This window comes from Cherax quadricarinatus, chromosome 53 (assembly GCF_038502225.1).
Source record: "Cherax quadricarinatus isolate ZL_2023a chromosome 53, ASM3850222v1, whole genome shotgun sequence".
Taxonomy (NCBI): Eukaryota; Metazoa; Arthropoda; class Malacostraca; order Decapoda; family Parastacidae; genus Cherax; species Cherax quadricarinatus.
This window is the reverse complement of record NC_091344.1, coordinates 19,065,287-19,083,574: the sequence shown is the minus strand read 5'-3', so window position 1 is coordinate 19,083,574 and position 18,288 is coordinate 19,065,287. Positions and strand designations below refer to the sequence as shown.

Sequence of the window (18,288 nt, the reverse complement as noted above, 5' to 3'; positions counted from 1 at the left end):
CACTACTACTATCACCACCAGCAGCAGCAGCAGCAGCACCACTACTACTACTATTATTATTACTACTACTATTTCACACCATTGTCTTGTCCGCTTTTTTCTGGTCCAGCTGTGGTTGAACATTGGTCCAGGACGGACCTCAACATGATGTTAACTAAGGTACGAGTGTTTTATGTATTTGTTCATTATTCCAGTCCCGGTATGGTGATTTTTTTTCAATAATAATAATTAGTTAACAATGTAACTCCTTTGATTCTAAGAAACTGAAAATAAAATACACATTTGTATTCGTGAAAAATAAACCAGAAATCCATATTTTAAATTATATTTAGTTTAATATTTAGAAAAGGGCATAAAGTGACTAGGTTTTTAATATATTTTAATAATTCCACTTGCAACTGCGGTTGTAAAATACTTTTTTAGTTTAGAAATACAAACTTTTACACTTATTTCACAGGACCGAAAAACACTGCGAAGTTCACCTCTTCTCTTTAATAAAGAATATTTTAGTGAAGAATTTTCAAAGCACAATTGTTCTTACTTCCATTCAGTAACATTTAAACTTAAATTTAAAGAACATTTTCTTTAGTATTTGTTCAACTTTCAAATGAACCTGTAAATATATGTAATTATGGTATTATACTTTAGCTCTCTTTAATTGCTGAATAATAATAATAATAATAATAATAATAAATAATAATACTATTATAATACTATTACCATTACTACTGCTATTACTATTACTACTACTGCTATTACTACTACTGCTACTATTACTACTACTGCTATTACTACTACTGCTACTACTGCTATTACTACTACTGCTATTACTACTATTACTACTACTGCCACCACTATTACTACTACTGCTACTATTACTACTATTACTACTACTACCACCACTATTACTACTACTGCTATTACTACTACTGCTATTACTAATACTACTACTGCCACCACTATTACTACTACTACTACTATTACTACTACTGCTATTACTATTACTACTACTGCCACCACTATTACTACTACTACTATTACTACTACTGCTATTACTACTACTGCCACCACTATTACTACTACTACTACTACTATTACTACTACTGCTATTACTACTACTGCCACCACTATTACTACTACTACTACTATTACTACTACTGCTATTACTAATACTACTACTGCCACCACTATTACTACTACTACTACTATTACTACTACTGCTATTACTATTACTACTACTGCCACCACTACTATTACTACTACTGCTACTATTACTACTACTATTACTACTGCCACCACTACTATTACTATTACTACTACTTACGATAATAGTAATACTACTAATAATTATAAAAATAATAGCAATAGTAATACAATAATGTATTCATGAAGAGCGCTAAGCCAGTAAGGGTGATTCAGCACTGCACTAAGAGGGTTTAACTGTGGCTACCCTGGGAATTTCTGCACATAATCCACAAACCTGTGACTCGTTTTAACATTTTGTAATATTTCCAGTTTTCTTTAACAAGCTGGATAATTACCAGATACCGTCATGTTTCTCTTGTTTCTGTCTTTGTTACTAAAACCAGGGAACAAGTGATGTCTCTTGTTTTAGTGCTAAACCATCAGATAATTCAACTAAGATCTACATTAACTTCTCTCATGGACAGTTTTCTCGGCATATAGATGGAATATTCAGGACACCAACTTCAGTGAGTTCGATAAGAGATAAGATTTTGTTGGGATGTTTAACCCTGGAGGTTAGCCACCCAGGATAACCCAAGAAAGTCAGTGCGTCATCCAGGACTGTCTCTTATTTCCATTAGGGATGAGACCCACTTCAGTCGACTAACACCCAGGCACATACTTGCTTACTAGGTGAACGGGGACAGCAGGTGTAAGGAAATACACCCCGTGTTTCCACCCGGCCGGGAATTGAACCACGGTCTGAGGTGAGAACGTTGTCTACCAGGCCACGGGACACCGTGTTCACTGTGTTTCAGTGTTCAAGCCCATAGTGCCTTATATTTTTCCATTAACTGCTAAAATTAGGTCAGGAACGCTTACAAGTCTATCAAAACACACTTCTCTTAATTATTTTACTTTAATATACCAAATAACTACACAATGTGAAAAGATATAAATTTTTAACTTAATTATTGTTGCTATTATTATTATTATTATTACTATTATTATTATTGTTTACAGAAGCTTAAATGTTATTGGAAGACACTGATCCATATTTTCACTAGTGCACATTGGTTCCCTAATTGCAACTCAAACTGGAGTTATGGTAACATGTTGCAACATGACAAAGTAACTTTATGTATTTCAGAAACATTAGTAGCCTGAGTATCAACATGAAGTAAAGTGTTTCAGCCGCTGGAGGAAGAAGTTCCCTTCCGTTCTCATAATTCCCATTTATTCAGATACCATTTACTGTCTTTTGTATTTCAAATGCAGTATGCTTCTTACAACACCCATACGTATTTGTAAAAAAAAAAAAAAAAAAAAAATCGGAAATAGATATGGTCAATATATATACTTAATTTTATAATATAAAATTGGAAGCAGTAAAAAAAAATAGCATCATAGATCGTATAATAACAAACCATAATAAAGAGTGGATTAACCAGTAGCCTGATCCTACCAGTGGTATCACAAATTATATTAGAATTCAAACCTTTGCATGACTAGTCCATAAGAATATATGACATGGTTTACATTTTCTTGATTGTATTCTAAGACAATACACTGTTTACAGTTGACAAGAACATTGTTACAATACAGATCTATGCACTGTGATCTATGCTTTGACACTGTCTTAAAAGTTGCATGGATCGATCATTGAACTAAGAAATCGATGCCCCTTTAGGAACTGTATAGAGAGAAAGTGAAAACTAACAAAACAATGCTTAACATGTCTCGTGTAAAGATGAATTCAGATGCCCTCAGTCCTTAAGGGAAGAGTATTTATAACCAGGTTCATTTTTAATGATTCTTAATTCTTCTAATGCCTTTTAAACAGCAAAAGGATTAGCAAGTTCTTTTTTTGTGATTTTAACTAAAATATATGATTACTGCATTCAGCACATACAATTATATAAGTTAATTTGAATAGCTATAGTCAGATTACTACTGTAGCCCTAACTTTGTATGCTTCTATCCCCAATGTAAATGGCCTTATAATCAAAGGCTTCATCAGTTAGTTTAACTATAATTTAAGGACAGTATTTTCACTATCTCTGGGGACTGACTAGCTAGGATAAGGACACTATTAGTCCTTCTATACACGTGTGGGAGTAGAACCAAGGAACTTATTATCTTCTGTATGAGGATGTCTTGCACAATTTGTACTGCTGCTGTTCATAACTCAAATTTCCAGAGGAGCTTAATTGTTCTATCACAGAATTTTCTTTTTAAAGTCAATCTGAATCCTGATTTTTCACAGGACACTCTAAATTTCTTAGCATTATTCAAGCTAAACTTTGTTTATAGCCCCTTAGTTCTTCCCCATTTAAGGCATAATATGATACACAGTTAAAAAATAGATGTTTCTATACATATTTAGTTTTTATACAAATTATAAACAAAACGATTCTGTATTTTGATGCTTGTCATCATGCTGAGAAAAACGTGGATTTCAGATGCATAGATAAATGTTAGATCTTAAGCAAATGGGGTAAATGTTGATGGTAGCTGAGAGAAAACATCAACGGGAATGTCGTGACTACTGTCACTCACAGGAAGATAAGTGAGCGAGGGTGCAGGAGGAAAGTTGTCAACTACAGTAGTGAACTGAGTTGTAGTGCTCCCGTCATCAGCCAAGGAGGTACCCAGACCTAGTGAAGACGCACCAGTTGTTGAAGTTGTGCTCTGAGAAATAGTTGATGTATTAATTATCATAGTAATTAGTGGGATTTGTGTTGTGGTCTCACTTGTTATTGTCCTCATAACTAGTGGGATTTGTGTTGTGCTTTCACTAGTAACATTAGAAAATTCAGTATGAAAGTCATTTTGTCTTTTTTCAGTAAAGTTTTTAATGAACTGTTCGGGAACCACTTGTACAAACATGTCCGACATATCAGAAACAGACTGCAAGGAAGTGCTAAAAGTTGAATTATTTTCATTATGATTTGCTACGTTTATTGTCATGTCTCCGTCCGAGATAAAAGGAACAGCAAGACCTGTTAAGGTAGAGTCTTCGGCTTCCTCAACTTTATTTGGCATGGTCGTTTGTATAGTAGTTTGTTCTGAATTTTGAAGCGAATCTTGAAGTAAATCACGAAAGCCATTTTCTAATGTAGACTGCAGTGTGTGTGTTTGGGACGTTGTGTCAGAGAAATTGATGTTAGAATGTTCGAAGGTAGTATTAAGGAGAAAATTATTGCGTTCATCTTCCTCATACTCCGTTTTTGAATATGAATCCTGCAAAGTTTTATTAGTGCTTTTGAAAGTAGTATTCAAATTAGCAATGTTCCGCTGATCTGCGTCTGACTCAACTTGCAAATCTGTTTCTTGAAAAGTATCATGATTGTTTTCAAAAGTAGTATTTATAATTGAAGTATTCTGCACTTCCGCCTCTAACTCTTCAAATGTGCTTTGTAGAACAGCATTTAAGAGTTTCTCATCCAAGATTTCTGGCGATGGAATTTGTGAGGAGTCATGTAGTCTTGGACCTCGTGAAAGTTCTGGTGGAGGAAGAAACACGAGATTTTCCGGAGTCGTTCCTAGTAATGAGTCTTCGTTTAGGTCCGGTGGTGTCTGGTCCAGGTGGCTCCTCGGAGGCTGGAGAGGTTTCGGTAATGGACCAATGATTAGGACTGGCCTCTGAGGTGGGATGAAGGGAGAAGGTTCTATAGGTCCACTGGTGGTGTGCCGAGGTGGAGCTCCTAAGTCAGGTAAAGTTTCAGGTTGTGAGATACGCTGCGGAAGAGGTCCTACTATCAGCGGAGAGCTAGGAGACACACTTACAAGATGGAAGACTTCCATATTGGCCCTGTGGAAAGTAATGTATATTAATAATTTGGAATATTTTCTCCCATGAATAAAAAAAATTAAACAACTAACATTAAATGCTGAAATATAACACATACGTGTGACTAAAAAAATTACTCAAGAAATACATTGCCTTGCAGCGCCTTGGTACTGGTAAAGGGCTCTTGATCCAGGCGATAGGAGGTACCCCTCTCCTTGGATCAAGCCGTATAAGCCCTACCGATTTATTGCTTCCCCATAAGCATAATATTTGTGGAAAATATTTGTTTTCAGAGTTACAATAAAAGTACAGTTATGTATGTAGCACTAGGTAATACGAATGAATGAATTAGTTAGGGAAAATATCCGTGTTGTTATGACATGTAAGAATAATTCAGCCAGGCTAAGAAAACAGTGCAATGAAGAACTAATTGGGAATCGTATTTCAATAAAAATTTTGGTGAGAGAAAATTACACTTGCATAAAAACTGAGTCACAAGTCAACTAGCCATTATACCACCTCCCCCCCCCCCCAAAAAAAAAAAAAAAAAAAAACTTACAAAAGCTGTGCCAATAGTTTTCGGCCCTACTGGGTGGAGTGAACAAAAGAAAATAGTGTACCAAAATCTGGCCACTGGAAGAGGCTTAAAACTGGATCATTTCCAAGATGACCTCTGCTGATTCTGAAAATCAGGAAGGTGGATCCAGCTTCCTTATTATTAGGTGTAGAACAATGATTTTTCATATCGAACCTTGGCTTTCAACAGTCAAGGAATTCATTGGTGCCAAAAGAATTTCATTTCGACTTCTCCTGCCCTTGAAACAAAGACTGCGACCAACAATAGTGAATGCCAGAGCCATTACCAATAACCCCATATTATTTCACTTACAAATCTGTTTAGAGGATTCGGTGAAAAATTTTAAGTCAAAATCATAATCAACTTTTAAAACCATACTAAACGGAATATTAAGAAACAGTTAACTGTCGCACAAGCAAAAGGTGCAAAGAATACAAACCTCTAACAAGAAGAACCTCGTGCTGAGTACATTGAACCGCACATCGAGGAATAACCTCTGCAGCAAGGAGTCATTCATGACACAATGCATGATATATGCCAGACCCATCTTGGTATGGAACTCATACCTAATCAAGCGTCACAAGAAACTACAAACAATGCAGAGGTTTGCCAATAGACTAGTCCCACAGCTTAGGGGTTTTAGGTATGAGAAGAGACCAAAGGAGCAAAACCTTATGTCTAAAGAACATAAGGACTAGCTAAGACGTGATAATGTACACACAGCTGAAAGGAACTGATAGGGTGGACAGGGACATGCTGAGTGGCGGAAAACAGGAACATGAGGGTACAGGTAATTCACCGGATGAATGGAAATATTTCTCCAACCTCAGAATGATCAGGAAGTGGAACGACTTGGACATGAGAAATGGTAGTCAAAATCCATACACCGTTTTTAGAATAGGTATGATTGGGCACACGAATTCTCACACTCCTGTCCTTCCCTCCCCCCACCCTCCCTTCCCATCTCTCTCTCTCATCCGTGTATGCTGCTGCACATATTAAGAGGCATACCACAATCCACCTTACTGCCTGACTTCTTAATGTTCATTACAACATGTACGAGCACTTCTTCTCTTAGGTAAGGTCTGAGCACGTGCCTGTGTTCTAGTACTGAGGGACTATTAACCTCTTAATAAGGCTGAGGGACTATTCAACTCAAAAATACTTCTACTATTTCTGGTATTAAATTCTCTTGTACATGACTGAAGATGGCTCAGGCGAAACTTTTCGGCAATAAAAAATACCCAATTGTTGCACGTGTTTTATTCATCACCTTGACAGTATTGTATACCATGAATAATATTACAATAGTGATTTTAATAACAATAATCAATAAGTGTGCTTCCCACGCCATCAATCTACGGACAGTGCATTCCACTCCTGCTGAATTTAGATCAAAATCCTCCTTCCTGGTAAGCCAGCTGATGGCCTTTTATCAAATGATCAAAATCATACGAAAAAAAAAACACTTCTGGAAAACACAATGTTTCCCTCTCTCCTGACGAGCAGAACAACCATCTTCCCACCAGCGAACTCTTACCTGTAACCTTTACTGTCTGCCCGATACTGCGTTATCCTCAGCACACCGTCGGGGTCCACATACCCAAAGCGACCAGAGACGTGGCCTTGAGAGTCCCTCTCCTCGATCCTGAAGCTCTGGTGTTTTCCCGAACCTGCAGTAGAGTGAAAGGGGTGGATTAATCCGCATAAATACGATCGTGATTGTTGCAATTATTATGGATCTATATCACCACGTCATCAGAACCAGGTTTTTTTTCAAACTTTTTGACAACACACAACTTTTCTGTTTTAAAATTAATTACTGAAACCTTAGATGTGATAAAAATGGGTGTGAAAACCGAAAAGTTGAAGTATGAGACACTAGTGCAACATTTGGGAATCCTCATTAAGGAAACGTTTTGCCAGCCAGTGACTTCGTCAGTCCAATACAGATCAATCAGTCTTGAGAAATGTACATTTCTCAAAATTGACAGACTGAACACATCGATTCTAGGCTGAGGGACTGATTACCTCATACTACAACTCGTCTTCCTTTATTCTCTGTACTGGACTGAAGAAGCCAATGGCTGGCGAAACGTTTCCTCAATAAATTTAGATTCCCAAATATTGCACAAGTGTCTCATTCTTCAACATGTCATAGATTAAAAGCATAATTCTCCCACTCATTAGCAAGGAAGCAGACACTACATTTTTAATTATCAACATAATTTTTTAAGAGTCTAGTCATAATTACAGAAGACATTACGAACACTGACACATCACATTATATGTAGCTTTTTACTGACTCTATTTTAGCCTTGACACGAAACATCTTTACAAAACATTATCTTGTTTGTTTACATGGAATAAAACACAAGACAGATTTAAATAACATTTAATAACATTAATAGCGTCATAATTCTCTTAAAACCAATGAACTAAACCTGGAAACAAGGATAACGTCTTGTACCAAGGCAGCGGTGTTTGGTCATCAGTTGTGTTTACAAGAGCTTACTTTTTTTTTTTTTTAGACTCGGTGGTTTTTACAAGGTGAAGTTTGGAGTTCTTACCATTATTTACAAGCTCAGAGCTGTTACCTACCTCGTCTTATTTACAAGCTCAGAGCTGTTACCTACCTCGTCTTATTTACAAGCTCAGAGCTGTTACTTACCTAGTCTTATTACAAGCTCAGAGCTGTTACCTACCTCGTCTTATTTACAAGCTCAGAGCTGTTACTTACCTAGTCTTATTACAAGCTCAGAGCTGTTACCTACCTCGTCTTATTTACAAGCACAGAGCTGTTACCTACCTCGTCTTATTTACAAGCTCAGAGCTGTTACCTACCTCGTCTTATTTACAAGCTCAGAGCTGTTACTTACCTAGTCTTATTTACAAGCACAGAGCTGTTACCTACCTCGTCTTATTTACAAGCTCAGAGCTGTTACCTACCTCGTCTTATTTACAAGCTCAGAGCTGTTACCTACCTCGTCTTATTTACAAGCTCAGAGCTGTTACCTACCTCGTCTTATTTACAAGCTCAGAGCTGTTACCTACCTCGTCTTATTTACAAGCTCAGAGCTGTTACTTACCTCGTCTTATTTACAAGCTCAGAGCTGTTACCTACCTCGTCTTATTTACAAGCTCAGAGCTGTTACCTACCTCGTCTTATTTACAAGCTCAGAGCTGTTACCTACCTCGTCTTATTTACAAGCTCAGAGCTGTTACCTACCTCGTCTTATTTACAAGCTCAGAGCTGTTACCTACCTCGTCTTATTTACAAGCCTTCCCAAACGTTATCTTCATTAAATCATCATTATTTTGTTCCATTTAAAATCATATATAAATGATGATAGGTGTTGCCTAACATGTTCGCATGGCGAGGAACACTTGATGGAGTGTACGTGTCTGTGCACACCAGAACACATTATAATTGGTTAAACATGTTTACATCATCGTAACAAGTAAACATTTTATTAAGAAACTGTCTTTCCTGCTGTGATTTCTTGTTGCTGTTTGACCCTCCAAGAGAATGGAGGGATCGGTGCCTTGATTCTGGCTCTTGATCCAGGAAAATGGAGCTACCCTCCCCTTTCTTAAACTTAATTTTCCTTCGTTTCCCAAGCGATGCATGACCCCCACGGTTTTAACGCTTCCCAGTGATTATGACAATCTTGACATGAAACAGGTTTTGCTCATGTTGTGAGAAGTTAATAATATTCTCGACATGTACAGGGTCTTGACCTGTTTTGTGTGTACTTGGGCTTGTTTAGTTCTCACCCGATTGTTGGGGTCGAGTCACAGCCCTTGCAGCTTAACTTATATTGACTGAATATACTGATTTTAAGCTCTCTAGGGCCTGATCATACCTACTCTTGGAACTGTGTATTATGTTAGTCTACACTATCTTTACATCAAATGCATTCCACTTCCTCATTACCCCAAGACTGAAAAAGTAGTTCCTAACGCCCATCTGCTTCCTTGGCTATTTATTTTTCCCTGTCTTTCTCTCTCATCGCATCTCTAACAATATGGCACTATTCCCTCAGTTTAATCCCTTGAGTGACTCACGAAATCGCAAGGACACGATTGCTAACAAACCACGGTACGGGTGGGGCTTGAACTCGCAGAAAGTGAGTCGTAAAAGTCCAGGTCAGTACGTAAGCCAACTGGCTCACCCGTCCATTGGTTTGTTTCCCTGGAGTATTTTGTACGTCATGTTTACATCTCACTGGGGACCTCCTGATACTTGGTAACAAAGATATAACTTTTCAAGTGCCTGAAAAAGTTCAATGTTGGATTAAATGTTATAGAAATAAAGGACTTCATTGCAGTCTTTCCTTTGTTTCCTAAGGAAACAAATTCATCTCTGGTTCCTCTGCTAATTTTGTTTTCTTCTGTTCATTTCTCTATTTTTCTAACTATGGCACTTTCAACTGTTTTTTTTTTCTTGGCGCCTCAGGGTGAACCATAAGTTCACTTCATTCTTTCCACTGATTATTCTTCTCTTGTGTAAATATTTCTGCTCTACCTCCGGCTGCTTTTCAGTTAAATGCACCATCATTTTATTTCTCGTCTTTCCTTCCAGTTCCCTTTCCCTCATTTAGAGTTTCCCTTATATCTGGGAGGACTTCCCTTTTGAAGTCTCGTTTCTTCCTACCTTTTGGTCAAAATATTTTCTGCAGAGATCTGAGGGGACTCTCATTTTCTATTTCACCTATGTCAGATTTGCTTAGGGTGAATACTTGGTCTAGCCTTGCTAGCTCATTCTCTCTCTCCTCTCTCTGGTTGTTATCCTGACATGTTGTCAGATAGTTTTCCATTATTACCTCCATCATTTTTGCCCTCCCGGTTTCTAGTCCCCATGAGACTTCAAATTCTCCTATACTATTTCCTTGTTAAATTTTCCAATGATCTGATTACAGGTGTCCCATAGCTAGCACACTAAGCTCACACACCGAGGTCCGTGGTTCGATCCCCAGTATAGGTGGAAACATTAGGACGAGTTTCCTTAAGGAACCTGCTGTTCCTGTTCACCTAGCAGTAAAATAGCTACTTGGGTCTTACTCGACTGGTGTGGGTAGCATCCTGGGGACAAAACTGACCTAATTTGCCCGAAATGCTTGTAAAAGTAAAAGATTATTTTTATGATCAGTAGTTTTGCGTTGCTCCTCATGATCTGATATCCAGATGGGAAACCACATCAGTTATCATTGTGAGTTTTTTCTCTGTGGAATGTATGTCTGGCGATGCCTTTGATATTTGCTTCTTCTATTCACCACCCTTGTATGTTATCCCATCTACATTTCAGTATATCATGCTTTCAGTTTTTTCCATCTCTGTATTTCCGTGTTCGAGTATCATGTTTCCTGGTCCTAGCATGTCAGTCAAGTAAGTTGTCTGGCAAATTTGTGACATAAGATTGTGTTGATGTAATCTTAATGAAGAATCCCCTCAAGGGAGGTTCCTTGATGCTGGTGAGGGGCTCTTGATCTAGGGAATTGGATCTGTGCTCCAGTTCCCTGAATTGAGCCTGGATACCTTCCATCCCCCCCACATGCGCTGTATAATCCTACGGGTTTAGCGCTCCCCCACAATTATAATAATTAGTGGAGAATCCCCAATCTTAAATGGCAGTTAATTTCTTAGTACTGGCTGTGTGTACTCACCTTTTTGTGGTTGCAGGGGTCAAGTCATAGCTCCTGGCCCCGCATCTTCACTGATCGCTACTAGGTCCTCCTTAACCCTGCTCCATGTGCTTTATCAAACCTCGTCTTAAAACTATGTATGGTTCCTGCCTCCACCACGTCACTTTCCAGATTATTCCACTTGATGACAACTCTATGACTGAAGAAATACTTCCTAACATCCCTTTGACTCATCTGAGTCTTCAACTTTCAATTGTGACCTCTTGTTTCTGTGTCCCATCTCTGAAACTTCCTGTCTCTGTCCATTTCGTCAATTCCTCGCAGTATTTTATATGTCGTTATCATGTCTCCCCTGACCCTCCTGTCCTCCATTGTCGTCAGGCCGATTTCCCTTAACCTTTCTTCGCAGGACAATTTCCTTAGCTCTGGAACTAGTCTTGTTGCAAACCTTTATACTTTCTCTAATTTCTTTACGTGCTTGACCAGATGTGGGCTCCAAACTCATGCTACATACTGTAATATGCGCCTAACGTACACGGTGTACAGAGTCTTGAACGATTCCTTACTGAGGTATCGGAACGCTATTCTCAGGTTTGCCAGGCGCCCATATGCTGCAGCAGTTTTCTGGTTGATGTGCGCCTCAGGAGATGTGCTCGGTATTATACTCACCCCAAGATCTTTTTTCTTGAGTGAGGTTTGGTGTCTTTGGCCACCTAGACTATGCTCTGCCGGTGGTCTTCTTTGCCCTTCCTCGATCTTCATGACTTTACATTTGGTGGGGTTAAATTCAAGGAGCCAGTTGGTGGATCAGGCTTGCAGTCTGTTCAGATCCCTTTGTAGTCCAGCCTGATCCTCATCTGATTTAATTCTCCTCATTAACTTCACATCATCTGCAAACAGGGACACTTCTGAGTCTATCCTTTCCGTCATGTCGTTCAAATATACCAATACATCCTGGCAGGTATTCTCTGATCCACTGCAGTACCCTTCTTGTTATGTGTGCCTGATCCTCTAGCTTTTGCAATAATCACTTATGAGGAAGTGTGTTGAAGGTCTTCTTGCAGACCAAGAAAATGCAATCTACCAACCCCTCTCTCTCGTGTCGTGTGTGTGTGTGTGTGTGTGTGTGTGTGTGTGTGTGTGTGTGTGTGTGTGTGTGTGTGTGTGTGTGTGTGTGTGTGCAGGTTTGTAAGCGGACGACTTTCCGGCAGAAATTCATCTGTTAATGTGATTCATGTCTGTGTTGAAGGCAAGTGTTGAGAGAATGGAGGGAGAGTCCAGGTGAGTGAAAGAGGCAGCATTTAGTGATGTACAGGTACACTGTACACTGTCAAGGACTGTAAACCCGCAGCTTTCCATGAACTATGCTGCGCTATGTTGACAAACGTCCATTTACTGGTTTTAACCTGACTGTACAAAGTGACCATCATCTACGTCTATGTGCTAGTCATGGACATGACTGTGCATCAGTATTGTGAAGAGGGGGAGTGGGAGGCCAGGGGAGAGGGATTGGGTGATGTCTGGGACTCACAACTAACACTCAAGTAAGACTAAACACATTGCTCACTGCCCAACTCATTCACACACCAGATCAGAACGTTGCTTGGGCTTGTCTATACACCAAGTTGCTAGACGTAGGAAGTTTTTAGAATGTTCTTATTTGTGGGTGAGTATACTGTCTAAGAGTTTTTCATTTCCGAACCTTAAATGACGAACAGAGTAGTTTTCTGTAAGCAGGAAACGTCCAGAAACAAACGCTGAGCATTGCTCAAGAACACAAACGGTAGTAGCTAGTGGTAGTAGTAGTGGTGGTGGTAGTAGCAGTAGTAGTAGTAGTAGCAAAAGTGCAACAGTGATAAAGGTGGCAGTAAAAAGGTAGTAGTGGTAGTGGAAAACGGGGGCACAGTGGAGTGTAAGCGAAGAAATAATGGTAGTGCAAAAACTGGCTAGTTACTCTGCAGGAGGCGTCCTGCAGAGTAACTGTGTTTAGTCCCTCCCAGGACGCGTCCTGCAGAGTAACTGTTAAGTACCTCCCAGGACGCGTCCTGCAGGGTAGCTGTGTATAGCCCCTCCCAGGACGCGTCCTGCAGGGTAGCTGTGTATAGCCCCTCCCAGGACGCGTCCTGTAGAGTGTGTTTAGCCTCTCCCAGGACGCGTCCTGCAGGGTAGCTGTGTATAGCCCCCTTCCCCAGGACGCGTCCTGCAGAGTAACTGTGTATAGCCCCTCCCAAGACGCGTCCTGCAGAGTAACCGTGTTTAGTCCCTCCCAGGACGCGTCTTGCAGGGCACACTTCCAGGGGAAAGTCTATTGATAGTGAAACTCCACCTAGTGCCTCTAGAAGGCGGTGTTGCGTGGAGCCGTGTTGCTGCTGCTATGACCTACTCCATTAGTAAACGCAGTACGTATATAAGAGAGAAGTGCACTTCACACCAGTGTAGTGGTGTGTCATGCATCACACATCCACCGTTAATTTAAAATTGACATAGCTCAAAGTAAGTCAGGCTTTCTTGTATAGCCCGTTAGCACTAAAAGTTTGAAGCCTATCAGAGAATGCATTTCCCAGTAATTATTCTGAATACAATAATTCAGGTTTTCAAAAATTCCAGTAAAGTAATATATTTCCATTCCTTAGTGTTAATAGTTTGAAGCCGCTACTACGAAGCATTTTTGATTCACTGAACAAAACTAAGTCATTATTAAATAAAATGTCATATTGTGATAGTATATGTAGCGTAATAAATAGTGAACCTTGCTTTCTGGACATCACACCAGGGCTAAAAATTTGAAGCTGATTAGAAGAGTTATTCTTCAGTTATTGCAAGGATTCCAGCGATTCCATTTTCTTTATAATTTATACCTAGACAAATTTGCCTCCACATAAAGTAAACTATATGGGTACTATCCTGGCCATAAGATGCATCAGCCATTGAAGATGTCAAGGAGAGGTAGACTCAAATATATTTCACGAGACGTAAAGGACTCTGAATGTCACACATTATTTTACACAAAAATAGCAGATATGCCCCTACAGTGGGCGGTAGTCTTGAACATAATTTAATTTCTGAGCAAGCGTCAATGAACTCACAATTTACAAAGAATTAAATTTACAAAGGTAATGAACTCCAGCAGTCACAATCATTTTACAAAGGTCTTACAGAACAGACTTGAAGAAGCGAAGACAAGAAGCGAAGGGCTTAGGAAGTTACTAAAGAGATCCCACGATGCACGAAATGAGTTCAGCAACTTTGCTCATTGGACGCCCGCACCTGCCGATTGTTCCTAGAATTTTGCTCTAGTTACCATGCACCAGCGGTGAAAGATTCAAGGCTATCGTATGAAGCCTTTTCGGGTTATGAGTGGAACAAAAGCAGATCAGCTGGAGGAAAGAAAAAGAAAAGAAAATCTGTCAGCCACTTTAAGATTTCATTTCGGGGATACATAACAGATTATACCAAGAAACAGTAATACTAGGCTGGGTCCTGTTGCAAAGCTGGCAATGAATGTCTATAAGGCAATCAACAATTTTTTCCGTTGCGGAGACCGGCGGTGCTTGGCCCTAAGATTGCGATAAACATCCAAGGCGTGAATGCGTCACGAAGGGCACCGTAATGTGCGTAGTCCCTCCCGCTGAAGAACAAAGACAACAGTGAAGTCCCCGTTCATAGACTATTGATTATTGACAATCTCCAGGAACACTAGAAATTAATCTAGTCCTCATGTGAGTGAACGAAATTCCGCAGTAAAGCTAATCACGAGTGTAAATCAACTACTGTTACGCATTTCCGTATCGCTAACTCAAGGTGAACTCACAAACGAGAATAGTGAAGTGACGATGGTGTGAAGACGGCTTGAACGAGTGATTAAGAGCGCTAGTGTCACAAACATTTCCGAGTGACTATCATTCAACGTCGATAAAACATCGAGTGGTTTCAAGACACCTCGTTCAAGACACCGATATCGGCCTAAGCGGTGCAATCTACGCCACAGGCTCTCGTTATATGAGCAAGGTAGATCATATTTTCACTTGCATCAGGCTGATATGTACTGTAGTACGTAGGTCGACACAAGGTGAATAGGTCTACTCTTACTAGGCCATGATATAAGAACCAACACCCAATCACATGCATGATTATCTCTCTATACTCCAGTTATTCTGATATACTGGAAAACACTTTAGAGAAAGTGAATACTCAACAGTTCATCATTACATTATTCAACAGCCACTGTTGGTGAACTAAACCCAATTCGATTTCCAGGGAGAGGCTACTGGAAAATCTGAGCTGTTAACGAGGATAAGTACCCCTTTGACATATTTCTTATAGCATGCTAACAGGTCTTATCATTCAAGTTTCCCTCACCTAATATGCTATACCTAATTGATTATACCTAATGTTATACCTAATTGATTATACCTAATATGTCATACCTAATAGATTTTACTGATTTCGATTTCTCCTTCATGGGTCGTCACCAACAGACAAATGTTAGACTATTCACCAGCACATGTTCACCTACTCACCAACACACTCTCGCCTACTCACCAGTATCATAGGAGAAAGAGTAGGTTCCGTCAGTTCGGAAGATGAAGTGGTTGTCCTCCTCTGCTTCTGGGTAGTTCCGCAGCTCCGCACTCACTCCCAGGCAAGCCCACGCTATCATACACGCCCACAGCCACGCCCTCGTCCACCTCCCCAAGAGTGGAAGGCTCGACCGTCTCAGGTAGTGTCCCGCCGATTGCTACAGAACATAGAGATATACATCGAGTTTCCGAACTGTCGAATAACTGAACAATCAATGTAAATGTGTTACAGGTCCCTTTTTGTGCTATCTTCCAACACGATAATGCACCAATTCATACCACTAGAGTTGTTCAAAACTGGCATAAAGAATATGAAAGTGAAGTGGGACACCTGGATTGTCCCCTTACAATAGCCTAATCATATTAAATATTATGGAGCATCTGTGGAATCAACTCGAACAGAAAGGCAGGAACCGATTTCCTCCACCGTCGTCTTTGGAAGAGTTAGAACAGGTTTTGCTCGAGGAATTACTCAAAATTCCCCTGGATACTGTTCAAATGCTATCTGAATCAATTCCTCAACAAACTGGTGCTGTTTTAGCTGCAAACGGAGAAGCAACTCCAAATTGAAAATAAAAAAAAATATAAGAGCAAAGCGTTCGTATTATTTTGTGCAACTCCTGCAATAAGATCATTGTAAACAGATATCACAGTATGAAAATAACCAAATAACTACAATAAAAAATAGCGAAATTTCTAGTTTATATATATATATATATATATATATATATATATATATATATATATATATATATATATATATATATATATATATATATATATATATACATACATACATACATAATATATGTATGTATAGTTACACTACCGTTTACCCTGCACAGTGAACTTGCGTTGAAAAGCTGAAGACGACAGCATGAGATGTTCTCAAGCTTAAAACGACAACTTGGAGTTGAAAAGCAACACCCTGACCCACGCTTAGCTTTAAGACAGCCAGGCTCAGTATTTCAATAAAGCTATGGACTACGTATTTTTGGCAGTAGCTCGGTAATATTTAGCAAACAGTTCTTTTAGTCAATCCAAATTTTTTTTAGAGGTTTATCACTTTAAGTAACAAACAAATTAAAAATAATTAGAATCCAGACTCCATTCTTCTTACAAAAAAAATAATGATGCAAAGTAACAAACATTAGTTCTCAGATTAGTGCAAAGAATAATTAGTATCTATTAAACGAGTGAACAAAACAATGGCGTCTTGGGTAGAAGTTACTGCACATTTATGCTGTTTAACTCTTCTCTCGAGTTAGTGAAACCAAAACACCATTTGTAAAAGTATATGCTTTTTTTTGTTAAAAAATACTGCATAATTCAAGGAATGTTTTGTTTAAAGTTTGTTTTTATGAGTTTTGTAAGTTGTCAGAAATTTCAAATTTCACCGGATAACAATTTTGAATTTGATATATTTGGGGCACAAATGGAGGGTTAAAAGAAAAAATATAGCCATTTGAAGACAAAAAAAGAAGTTTATCTGCGATTATCTGGGAAATAGTTATTTGAACATTTACAGTTGTAAGTAAGCTTATTCAGGTATACACAAATACAGTTACAGAGAAATCATACATAGCAGCTATGTGTAGATTACCCAGGAGAACCCAAAAGAGTCAGACACAGTGAGTTATTTCCATTGGGTCCTTGTAATTATTATTTGTATATGTAAAAACAGTTACAATAAAAGTAGATATACTAGGGGATGGAGATAAAATTCATTGACATCAAAGACAGGATCGGGTTGTAAACTTACTGTCCTCCCTTTCTGTAGCCTTATTCATAAGGTACATTTTGGCTCTCTTCTTCAACTGGATCATGATGCTATGACAGACTGACATGTGCAGGCAGTTTATTCAACTCTTTTATTGCGGTACAGAAAAAAGTGTTTGAAGCCTGACCACTGATTCTAGGTACAGTAGTTATTCTCCCTTCCCCTAGTTCTATAATTGCACTGGTTCCCGGACTTAACAAAATTGACAGTAAGATATTGGGGACACTAGTTGTGAGCAATTTTATAAACGTATTTAGCTTTAGTTGTTTTACTCTGTCTTCAATATTCAGTATATCCAGTTGTTGTAATTCCTGGCCTACATGTTCTCTTGGACCCAGGTCCAGAATGTGTCTCACCATTTTGATCTGGGTGATTTGTAGCTTATCTTTCATTTTTTTTGTTAAGGCAGAGTACTATTGCATGAGAGCTCCACAGGGTCCTGTGAGCCTTCGTTTGTAGACACTGTGCCTGTCTGTAGAAGAACTTTAATCTGGCATTCACTTTCTCTACTTTAATGTTTCTTATTAATTCTCCTGACATGCTTGGGTCAAAAGGAATTCCCAGATATTTCACGGAATTTACTGTAATAATAGGTTCCCCATTACACTGGACAAAAATTATTTATCCTTTTAAATTTATGCTTCGTGCCAAAGAGTATAGCTTCCGTTTTCCCGAAGTGTAGTGATAGTTTGTTGTCTACCAGCCATTTGCTGCAGGACTCTAGTTGT

The 18,288-nt window shown here is 38.9% G+C and overlaps 1 protein-coding gene across 2 annotated transcripts in view; it reads right to left on the bottom strand.

The window, feature by feature from the left end:
• Positions 1-366: 366 nt before the first annotated feature.
• The window catches only part of LOC128692339 (serine-rich adhesin for platelets), a 176,296-nt gene continuing 158,374 nt past the window's right edge, over positions 367-18,288 (bottom strand). For both annotated transcript variants that reach the window (XM_053781458.2, XM_070096370.1), the window contains exons 3-5: positions 15,743-15,938; positions 7,096-7,228; positions 367-4,999 (exon numbers count right to left, since the gene is read on the bottom strand). In XM_053781458.2, the coding sequence (XP_053637433.2) occupies positions 3,670-4,999; positions 7,096-7,228; positions 15,743-15,938 (1,659 nt within the window). In that variant the 3' untranslated portion in view covers positions 367-3,669. The remainder of the gene's footprint in view (positions 5,000-7,095; positions 7,229-15,742; positions 15,939-18,288) is intronic.